The following is a 12205-nucleotide window of genomic DNA, read 5'->3' as shown; positions in this document are numbered from 1 at the left end:
AGATGCTTCACTGTGAGAAGGTACAGAAGCCTGAACACGCACACCAGCTGTTCGAAACCATTTCTAACCTATGATTATTAGAATGTTGAATGGACCAACAAACTCTTAACATTTGCCTGTACCTGTGTTTTTTGGTTTTGCTGCTGTTCACCTTATCCGTGCTACTTAACTCTGTGATCTGCCTGTATTGCTCGCAAGACAAAGCTTTTCACTGTGCCTCGGTACATGTGACAATAAATTCAATTCACAAGTTGAGTGGGCAAATGCATGGCAGATGAAGTATAATGTAGCTAAATGTGAGGTTAACCATTTTTGTGGCAAAGTCAGGAAGGCAGATCATTATCTGAATGGTGATTAGATGGAGGTGCACAGAGACCTGGCTGTCCTTGGATACCAGTCACTAAAAGTAGGCACACAGGAGCAGCAGGTGGTGAAGAAGGCAAATGGTATGTAGACCTTCATAATGAGACTATTCGAGTGCAAGAGTAGGGATGTCTTACTGCAATTTTAAAGGGCGTTTGTGAGACCACATGTGAAGTACTGTGTGCGGTTTTGCTCTCCTCTGAGGAAGGATGTACTGGCTACAGAGGGAGTGTAACAAAGGTTTTACCAGACTGATTCCTGGAATGGGGGCTCTAACGTTTGGACTGGATCAGGTATGACTGGATCAGTACTCTACTGGATCAGTAGAGTTTAGAAGAATGAGAGTGATCTCCGAAATCTATAAAACTCTAACCAGACTAAACAAGGTAAACATAGGAAGGATGTTGCTGCTGACCGAGATACAGGGAATGTAGTGATTGCAATGAGGTGAGCTAGGTGGACCTCATAGAATGAAGTCCCTGATTGGGCCTGTTAATCTGATCCAGTCAGGGAGCCCTGGCTGACAGATAGAAAAAGGAGTGTCCGAGGTTCTGTTCACTGAGAGCTGGCTCTGAGGAAACTGGATCAGTGTCAAGGACTCTCCACACGTTTTTAAAAAAAAACACTGACTTGGTTACGGGATTATAGTTATTTCAGGGTAGCATTTAGGATCGAGATGAGGAGAAATTTCTTTATGTAATCAGCCTGTGAAATTCATCATAGAAATTTGGTTGAGGCCAAAACATTGTTTTCAAGAAGTAGTTTGATCCATTTAGCCCTAAGAACTATATTTATGTGGATGTGTGAAAAGTAGAAACAGGGTACTGAGTTTGGATGATCAGCTGTGATCATGTTGAATGGTGGAGCAGGCTCTGTTACAAGAGCTAGCAGCATTACAGTAAGAAGACAGTGTATTCCTCATGCTCAGTGTTCTAACTTAAACACCAGTGGCACCTTTGCTATGCCAAGATATACGAATGGGTGGCATGGTGGCTCAGTGGTTAGCACTGCTGTCTCACAGCGCCAGAGACCCGTCAAGTGAATTGGCCATGCTAAATTGCCCATAGTGTTAGGTTCATTAGTCAGAGGGAAATAGTTCTGGGTGGATTACTCTTTGGAGTGTCAGTGTGGACTGGTTGGACTGAAGGACCTGTTTCCACACTGTAGGGAGTCTAAGCTTGTGCCTAAAATGTCAACACACTTTTTTAATTTACATATTTAATACAGCATGTTATCATCAAATATTTATGTAGGCCATGTTAGTGATTCACAAAAGATGCGTGTAGTTTTCAATAAAATTCATACCCAATAAGCTCAAAAAGGTGACTAATATTTTCATTGTCTTTTGATAGTTTTTTTTAGGTCAACAGCTTTGGGGATTAAACTTTGTGGACATGAAAGTCAATGATTGACTAAGAATAATTTCCTTGATTTTAGTTCAAATATGGAATAGTTTTGAATAATTTTCATTGGTTCTGGAAAAAAGCAGGGTGGGAAAGGAATTAGTCCTCTGGCAAGTTAATAACTATGATGATAGTAAATGGTCTTGCATAAGGAATCTGCTGCCTAGTTATGAAGATCAAATGAGGTGATGATTGATGTTAAATGTGCTGACCTAAAGTTAGTCTGTGCAATGAACTGTCAGGATTTGTAAATGCCTAATAACCAGTAGAATCAAACATCAGAGTAATCTCTTATAGATTCGTACACCACCATGAGTCACTACCTTTGGGAAGAAGTAGTAAAAAGAGAAAAATGGGGGGATCAATCATAATTGAAAGAGGGTGAAGATATTATCACATTTTTAGTGGAATGCAACTTCCTGATGTGCCACCGTGATGTGGTTTCTTGGTGAAATACTGCTGCCAGTATGATGTAGTCTGATTGCTGCTACCCTATATGTTAGCTCCTGTATTAAATACAGTATATTACACCAATTCGATTTTTGTTGAGACATATCTTAAAGTTTGTTCACAACGTTGACTACTTACACTGCTGTAATATCACAGTTATACATAATCTGGGATTCTAGCTTACTGATTTTTACTGCACATTCAATGCACAGAAATGAATGAGTGAACAAACTACACTTAAGGCAGTACAATGGAGATAACTGAAAGTGAGACCAGTTTCTGATGTCATGTAAGTGTCCTAGTGGTACACTACCTGCCTTGTTTGTAATCTATATAATAGTACACTTAGTCATAGTTCACAGACTGTTAAATTGGTAGCTTTCTAGTGATGTTGTGCAATAATCTGTATAATTGAATGTCGTTAGCCATTCAATATGTGTACTCAATATCTGCTTTCTTTCTACATATTACTGAAGTATGGAAACTCTGGAGGACCTTTGGTGAACTTGGTAAGCTCAATTATGCCATTTCAACTTCTTCCATGATTTAACTAAAATATTTGTTTAAAACGTACTTGAGAAATGCATCCATGATGAAACTTTATTGTATCTGCTTTATGTGTATTTGCCATTTTTTTTTTGTTAGCTCTTCGGAGCAGATTAGATACTAACATCTGGACGTTGTTAAAGAGTTAAGAATTTGGTTTTTATCTGTTGAAAAAAATAATTGTTCTATGCAGAACTTCAAAGCATATATCAACCTCTGAATTGAACAGCAGCAAATACTATCAATGATATTTGGAATACACCCTGGAGTTTGTATTTTTAAGCTTCTTTTAAAACATTTATCATTCTACAGGACGGGGAGGTTATAGGAATAAATACACTGAAAGTCACCGCAGGCATTTCCTTTGCAATTCCATCAGATCGCATTGCAATATTTCTTACTGACTCTCGCGATAAACACACCAAAGGTAAGAATGTTAAGTGCATCAACTAAGCTGGTTTATTTTCTAAAGTGGCAGATATAACAGTAAGAAAGCATAATCTTGATCACCACAAGAAAATTAAACCAACAGCTGCAAAATCTGCTATAAAAGTATGAAACGTGACACCCCAGGCTATAGCAGGAAGCAATTGTTTTGAATGATAATACAGGAAAAGGCATAGGATATTCTGCAATTAAAAGATTGGATATAAATTTGGAAGTACGGGTTAAATATGCAAAAGCATAAGTATGCATTTTTTTAGAGCTGGTGTGGTCTGAAGTAGGACTGATTTTTGTTTTGTAACATCACCCACAAGCTGACACACATTCCTACAAACAAAGTAGGAATGTGAAAGGGAAAAGGAAATGAATTTAAGAAATGGGCAGAAAATTGATTTCCTGCCTCAGATATTTGAAAGGCAACATGAAACAAATTACGCACGTGCACACACCCTTCAAATCATCTATGTATAGATCATATTCAATACGCTGTATTTTAAGGAATATACTGAGGTGGCATTTTTAAAATCCTGATCAGTTGTGGGAAGATCCATGCATTCACGTCCCATTAATAGCAGATATTTGTAGTTTTGATTTAGACTTGCCCTGAAGTAAAAGTATTCAGTCCTTGTTTCAAAAAATTAGTCAGACCATAAGAAATAGGGACAGACATACGCCTGTTCGGCCCCTCGAATCTGCTGTGCCATTCACTAGGGTCGTGGCTGATCAGACATTCCTCATGTCCACTTTCCTGCATTTTCCCTCGTAAACCTCAATTTCCTTATGAGATCAAGAATCTATTTACCTCAGCCTTCAATATTCACAAGGACTCTGTCCCCACAGCTTTCTGTGGCAAGGAGTTCAACCTTCTGAAAGAAGCAATCCTTCCTCATCTCAGTCTTAAATTGGCACTCCTTTATTGTGAGACTATGCCCTCTGATCATAGACTCTCCCACGAGGGGAAACATCCTCTCTGTATTTACGCTGTCAAGACCCTTAAGAATCCGATATGTTTCAATGAGATCACCTTTCATTCTTCTAAACTCCAGTGAGTAGAGTCCCTATCTGTTTAATCTTTGCTCATATGTGTATTACTGCACTAGAGGGATCATCCTATTGAACCTTTTCTGCATTGCCTCCAATGAAATGATATCTTCCCTTCAAAAAAGGGGGGCCCAAACAGCTCTTAGAGCTCCAGATATCGTCTTCGCACCTTGTACAGTTGTACTAAGACTTCCTTAGTCTGATACTCCAACCCCCTTGAATTAAGGGCCATCATTCCACTAGGCTTCCTGATTAAGTTGTGTGCTAGCTTTCTGTTACAAGTTCTGGTACAAATGTATCTGCTCTTGAAAAGTGAAAGTGGTATCTGGTATCCTTCTCTTGCAGTATTAGATAATTCGTAGGGACAGTAACCTGACCACAAAAACACTCTCTCTTCACAGAGATTGTGGTTTATTTGGGAGGTCTTTGGTGAATTTTCTTCTGGAAGATTATCATGTTCTGGTTTAAATTTATTTTAACTGGTTAAGAATTGGACACTTTGTCAAAGTTACAATGCAATAACAGTGCTCCACTTGGGGCCACATCTAAATTATTTCAGGTGTAGATATGAAGAGATGGTAGTATCACAGTAAGGTTGGAAGGGGAAATTGTATAGATAAAATCTGAAAAGAATGTGGACAATTGAAGCTAAATGGCAGAACAGGAGGATTTTTTCTGTTTATATAGCACCTTTATATCATAAAAATACCCAAGATCCTTTATCATCCTTGTAATAATAATGGTATTTTAGCCAAAGAAAATATTCACAGACCAAAAGTGGATTGCAGTGTGACTCGCATATATAAAAAAACATCATTGGGCTGAATTTTATGTTTAGTTTGATGGATAGTTTGTCTCAGTGATCCACGGTGAATTTTCTGACATCAAAGACAGAACTGCTTGCTGCTGTTGGGACCTCTCAGGATTTCTGGCTTTGGCAGCATTTTTAAAGGCCAGCTGCACACTCGACCATGTCCTGCCAGCAAGGATCTGCTCCCTCACTGTGGCCTTGTGGGAGGGGGGCAAAAAAGAAATGCCTGTCCAGTCACACAGTTGCTATGGTTGACATTTCATGGAGAAATACAGAAATACACCTTTGTTATTGAAGTGCAATTTAAGGACCAAGCTACACAAGTTATCTTTCCTTAGTATCATCTCATCTTAAAACACCAGTCTAGGGGAGTGCCATTCTTTCCCCGTATCTGGCATTGCCCAACACCGAACCATTGTTTTCAATAGATACAGTGTGTAAACAGTCACAGCAACAGCAAAAGTAAAGGAAAAGCAAACAAAAGCTTCAAATGGCTGGGAACAAACATATATTTCTGGTGAGAAACCAATTTACAGTCAATGAGATAACTGTGCCAGCCCAGATCTGTTGGAACCAGGTGCAGATTAAGTTCTATTTGGTTTGTTGTGCCCAATGTTGAAGCCTTCCTACCACAGTGAAGATAATATTCTTCCCCTACTGAATGTCCTCATCTACCCCCTCAAAAGACTGCTGCTGCCTCTCTGCCAGCTGTTCAGCATCCATTCCATCCCCCTCTCTGCCTGGCCCAGTTGTTCAAAGTGAAGTATGGAAAGATTACACAGCCCACTCTGGGGTGATGATCAGAGATGGCTTGTACGTTGATGGAGTGGAATCTTTTTCCTTCTGATGTGGCCCTCAGTATGATGCACGCTGTGCCTGAGGGAAGCCAGCGATTTGGCAAATCCATCTGCCCGGCTACAGCACTGACCTTACCAACGGGTAACAAAATAAGGTGGTGTGGACTGCGGTAGGAACAGCCATGATACAGTTGTGGAGTCAATGTTTAAGATCCTACACAGATTGACAATGGATCATTGGAAGGTGCCATGTGTATAAAAAGTTCTTGCTGCTGTCACCTTGACTGCCAATGGAACCGAATGGCCACCCACTTTGTTCCAGTCTCTGTTCCAGTTTCAGCAGTTGGCGTAGTTCAGTAACAGTCTCCCAGGACATCCTCCGTCTGCACCGACACTGCACCTTACTCAGTGGTAATGGTTTTAAGAGCAGTGGATCTGGGATCTCCTGTGTCTTCTATACATCCTGAAAGGACCTTTTTAGCTGCAATACTTGATGTAGAAGCTGTTCAGATGCTGCTGGACATTGCTGCTGGTCCTCCCCTTGCTAGAATATCTGTTCACCTTGATTTCCCTGCACCTTCATTGCACCTCTGACCCAATGACCACAATCTCTGCCACAGCTGGATCCATTGGTCAGGGTTCCATTGTGGGGAATATCCGAAACAGAAGGCTGCCTTCGTAATGTAAGCAATCAGCATTTACCTTACTGTCCCATGATGGTTTAACATAATCCTCTGTCTAATGGAACATGGGAGTACTCTGTCAAGGAACGTCATGGAATGATTCTCCATGGACTTTCAGACTTTGTTCCAATGTGCGCAGCAAATATAGGAGGGGATTGAACATGGGATACCTTGTCATCCCACCCCTCAAGAAAGATAACTGCATTCAAGAGCACGTAGGTGAATCCTTCCAGGTCAAGGTGAGAGGAAGGCATCTCCAAGCTGTTGTGCAGTCTATGGGATCTTGGATTGTCTTTATGAATTGTGGCCAGCAACTACCATGTTTAAGATCATTGTAATGACTTCTCCTTCACAAAGATGCCTTTGATCAATTTGTAATGATCAAGATTGTTAGTGATCAGGATTTATATCCCATACAGCTGGACACTGCCTGCCTTTCAGATGATTAACAGAAGACCAGTGCTGCAAAAGTGACTGATCAGTGCTGTTGAGGTCCTCACATGATTCACACACGGACCCTCTCTCCTACCCCCCCCCCCCCCCCCCCCCCCCCCCCCCCACCCCCCTACCCCAACCCAAAACCCAAAACCCAAAACCCATCCCCTGCTCCAACAGAAGAATAACAATCACTCTGTCCATTTTATGTGTGGTCAGTCATTTTCCCATTTCGTGCGCACTATGTATGTGGAAGCTGACATAGGTTATCCTTGAGAGAATAAGTTGTAGGATCGGGATATCTGAGAGTCTCCACGTTCCTTCCTGCTGTCTCCATTCAACCCATCAGTACTGAGCTTCTACATGTTCCCATGTACTGCTTTGAGTTATGATCTCCTGTCTCTAGGTTACCCTGAGCTCTGGTCCTACAGCTTAGTCGTTCCTGCAAGCGAACTGTGCAGTCCCTCTCAAGTCCAGGTGGTCGTGACCATCAGTAACCCATGGATTTCAATAGAGTATAATCTCCTGCCCCACCTTGCACACATGTTGAGTATCTCTCTTCTCTGCACCCCCCACCCCCCACTTCACAATTATTGTCCCCTCTGCATCCCAGCATTGTGCCTACATAGAATTGACTGCCTAAATGTTCCCACCACAGCAGGGACCCATGATATTTCCTTGTTTGTGGCATTTTAATTTCTGGGAAATGAAGGGGTTTGTCATGCAACTGATACTAAGGCCTTGAAGCTCAATTTCAATTCATACTTCTATATTCTACCAAGTGTGTGTGTGTCTACTTTAATGTGATAGATACTGCTCACCGAAGTCTACTCCAATGGCCTTACTATATGTCTCAACTACTCATTGAGGCAGTTGACATTTTCCTGAACATCCAGTGATCATAGTCTGCAGTCTTGACTCTGTGATGTTAATAGCATCCAAATATTTCTAGTTTTTGTGACCCTCTTTTGCCACCCCCTCCCCCATGCCCCCTCTTCCGATTTGAAGAGGTAAGTGTTAAGGAATTTCTTAATGGAGGCGGGAGGTGGAGATGGCTTTGGCACCAATGGTTTAGCAGTTGGGAAAGTTCAACATTCAGAATTCGAGAATACAGAGGCCCTGAATTGTAGGGACTGAGGAAGTTACAGAAATAGGCAGAGATAATGCCACAGAAATATGTAAACAATAAGGAGAATTTCAAGTTTGATGCAGGTAAAGTGTTTCCCATATTTGGGAGTCTAGAACTTGGGTCAGAGATTGGGAGAATGCCTCTTCTACTCCGAGGCTTGGGAACATTGGAATTCTTTGTCACAGTGGGCTGTGGAGACTCAGTCTTTGTTATAAGTAGAAATTGATAGATTTCTTAAACAAGGTTATCAGGAGGGGTTGAATAAAAGGTTTGAACAGCCATGACTGTATTGAATGGTGGAGCAGATTCGATGGGCTGAATGACTTACTGATGTTCCTGTGAAGCGATACTTAAACTTGCTGACCTGCACTGACTGCTGATAAGGTGGTGGTGGTGCTAGCTACTACTTTGGCAGCAGAAATTGAATGAAGTCAAGTTTATTGAGGATAGAACATAGGATACTAGGCAGAAGTGCATTGGAATTCTAGAGTGAAGTAGGATGATTCTACAGAGATGGAAATAGGCGGCTGTAGTGATGGTGTTGGAGGCTCGAATATGTTACCAAAGGTGTGTACTGACCACTGCCAGGAATATGATAGAATAAATGACAAGTGTCAGAGCTTTACCAATTGAGGCAGATGAAGATTGTTCCATCAGATGCCTGATTTGTGCCTTGTAGGTGGCGGTGGTCAGCCTTTGAGGAGGCAAGAAATTAAGTTACTCTCCACAGAACACTCCATCTCTAACCTACTTCTTTAGTTGCATTACATGGCTGATCCAGCTCCGTTTCTGCTAAGTGGGAACAGCAGCAGTGTTCCCCCAATTCCTTTATCACTGCACAAACTTCCCAAGGTCCATATGCAGCAGTGACCTCCACATTTGGACATCAGTGAGTCAGCGTTCCAATTGTCATACGTGGAACTTCCCAAGCAGCTGCAGGGCCACACCGTTTAGAAGGAGCATTGACCAACAGGGTGTCGATAGTGGGTGATTCACGGGTGATGCCAGTGGAGGGAACTGGTTAGATTCACTTTTGCCAGATGTGATCATTATATGGCACTTGTCACGAATCATGAAATTTGACAAGAGAGATGGGAGATAAATTGGAAACGTGGACAGAAGGTTACTTTTAGCGTTGCAGCCTGCCTTTGTGTGTCCTGATACTGATTAACAGGATGCTTTTCAACCCCAGTGATGGTATCAGTGTGTTCAGGAGCTAGAATCCGTATTGGAGGAATGCCACCCCTGTTGGTACTGAGCTCAGTACATTAAGAAGAAAAGGAAGCAGCAAAAAGAGAAAAAACATTTGGAAAGCTAATGCCAGCACCAGGCTGGAATCCTCCAAACAGAACTAATGTATGAATAATGTAGATGATGATTACCATAAAGATAGTTATTTAAAATATAAATTGATTGCCATATTATTAGTCTAGAGAGATTACAATTGTGATTTTGTTTTGTGCTTAATAAAGATGTTACAGGTATGAAAAAGCGTTTCATTGGAGTGAGGATGCTGACCATAACTCCTGCGTAAGTTTGTTTTTTAATGCTGCTTTTCAAAACACTTCAGTCTGGATCTGAGAGCGGTTCATGATTCATTTTTAAACAACCACCTCCGAGCTTACAGTGCAGAATGAGAAGCTAGCACACCACGTGCAGGCAGAGATCAGAATGGCATCCAGCACTCTTTCTACATCATCTGACCCCGACGTGCATCCCTCCAGCAGCTCCCTTCCTGCTTGGCTGTGAGCATTGTTGTCACAGCAGTTTGTATCACAGCAGTTCTACTTCACACCCAGTTTTGGTCCCAGATAGGTGAGAAATCATCAGGCAAGGGAAGTGCTACAACATGGCAGTATTCGGCCTGGGAAATTCAAACTCCCGGCATCATCTGCAAGTCCCTGGTCAGTTTCCCAGTGGAATAAAGGAGGAAGTGGCAACTCGCAGGGATTACCAGGAAATGGCAGGGAGGAGATTTCAAAAATACCTAGCAGTTGGCTGTTTTGGTGGAGGATGTGAGTTGCAACCTACATTGTGGGTTGGTGTCCTTTAAATGTTTTGTCACAGTGCCAAGTGCTATTTATCTTAGCCCCACAGTAGAAATCAAAAAGATGTTAAAAGATTTACCATTTTTGGCCTCTTCTCGTCCTCACTCCTCTTCCTATTTCACTGACCTGATTGGGAAGCAACATTAGCTTTCCAAACTGTTTATATCCACTTGTCCTTAAAATCATAGCCCGGAGGATCAGTGCAAACTATCACCAGGAATCTGTCATGTTGTGACTCCCGTCAGATGGTGGTAATATGGTGCAAATTATTTTCACGTTTGTATATTGTTCACACTCGTGGTACGATGATTAATTTAAAATAATTTCATCAGCAATTTTGAATATTTATGCTGACAGCATCTATTCTGTTAAATTATTTTGATTGTAAATGGTTTAGTGTTTAACCAATTTCTTGTTAAAGGCCTGCTTTTCTGTTCTTCCCCAGCCTAATCGAAGAACTGAAACAACAAAACCCTGATTTTCCTGATATAAATGCTGGCATTTATGTACACGAAGTGATTCCGGATTCACCAGCGTTCAGGTAAGCTCCATCCTTTTCAGAACTATGCACAGGTAACCTTCAATAATGGTCTATAAAGTAAATGAGTGCTAGAGAGGTTCAGATTTGTTGAGCAATGCACAGAAACAAAGGGAATGTCGCTGATTATGTTCTTTGACTTGGGTTTCAGTGATATGTGGGATGTTTGTGACCATTTGACAGAATAATCTGAATATTCTTGGTCATAGTCTCCTGCTGTGTGTTAAACACAAATTAACACCTCCATCAAAAACATCCTTCCTCATAGATAACCAGAATATCCATCTTGATATTAGCAGTGTTCAGTACAACTAGTCTAGAGATTACCTTGGACACTAATTGAGAGTGACGTCTGTTCATTGTCATTTTGTTTTCCAAATCAGGAGTATCATCCTCTTCATGTTGACAGTTTATTGCAAAGCTTATTTCCTGCCTGCAGATTAGTTATTTGAGGGAGTTAACATTTGACTGCTCAGTTATGTATTATTTCTAATGTTGTCAAGGCCTAATCTTGTATCATTGATAAGCTTGTTGTACATTCTTTTGTGGAACTAGAGAATCATAGAATGAATTGAGCACAGAAGAAGCCCATTTGGTCCACTGTATCTCCTGGCTCTCTGCAAGAGCAGTTTAATTCATGTGCCTTTTTTCCTGTTCAGCTAATTAACCAATTCTCTTTGAAAGCCATAATCGAATTGGCCTGTTGAAGACCCTCAAGAGTACATCCAGTCCTAATTATTTTCTGCATTTCTTTTCCTCATTTTGCTGTTGCTTCTATTGCTAATCACGTTAAATTTGTCTCCTTTTGGTTCTCGATCCTTCTCCAAGTGGGAATATATTTTCCCAATCTACTGCCCTGCTGATCTGAAATAGTTCTATCAAATATCACCTCAACCTTCTCCAAGAAGAATAGTCCTAGCTTCTCCAATCTATCTACATAACGGAGGAAACTGTTCTTGAGGCTTCTCTGCACCCTCCCTTATGCATTTTTGACCTTTGCTGTTACTCAGAACTGGGCACTTTTCACCCATTGAGGCCAAACCATTGTCTTATAGAAGTTTAGCATTACTTCCTTGCTTTCAAATGCACACTGCATTCGCAACAAGGTTGAGGTAACTGGATATGATTTCATTAACATTACAGAGATGTGGCTATATCCAAGGATATTTGTCATGTAGGATTGATATGCAAAAAAGAATAAGCAAGTGTGGGTTAGTAATCTTAATCATGAAGATCAGTACAGTAGTGAGAGAGATTTCAGATAGAGAAAGCTGGATTTAGGATCCGTTTAGGTGGAGATGAGAAATAATCAGGGATGCAAACACTTGTACAAATATTTTGTGGGCCACCAAACAATAGTTGCAACGTTGGGCATAGTACAAGTTAATAAAATAGAGATACTACTAATGTGGGTAATACAGTGATAATGGTCACCTTCAGTTTGCGTGTATTCTGGGCAAACCTAACCAGCACCAATATAGTGGAGAACAAATTCCTGGAGTATGCACAGGTTGGTT

The 12205-nt window shown here is 41.1% G+C and overlaps 1 protein-coding gene across 1 annotated transcript in view; it reads left to right on the top strand.

Annotated features, from left to right (window-relative positions):
- The window catches only part of LOC132816931 (serine protease HTRA3-like), a 39857-nt gene that overhangs the window by 14960 nt on the left and 12692 nt on the right, over positions 1-12205 (top strand). The window contains exons 5-8 of the mRNA XM_060826959.1: positions 2693-2725; positions 3075-3189; positions 9575-9632; positions 10596-10691. Coding sequence (XP_060682942.1) covers positions 2693-2725; positions 3075-3189; positions 9575-9632; positions 10596-10691 — 302 coding nt within the window. The remainder of the gene's footprint in view (positions 1-2692; positions 2726-3074; positions 3190-9574; positions 9633-10595; positions 10692-12205) is intronic.

Source organism: Hemiscyllium ocellatum, chromosome 1 (assembly GCF_020745735.1).
Source record: "Hemiscyllium ocellatum isolate sHemOce1 chromosome 1, sHemOce1.pat.X.cur, whole genome shotgun sequence".
NCBI lineage: Eukaryota > Metazoa > Chordata > Chondrichthyes > Orectolobiformes > Hemiscylliidae > Hemiscyllium > Hemiscyllium ocellatum.
The sequence above is the reverse complement of the archived record's forward strand: the minus strand, read 5'-3'. Positions and strand labels throughout refer to the sequence as shown.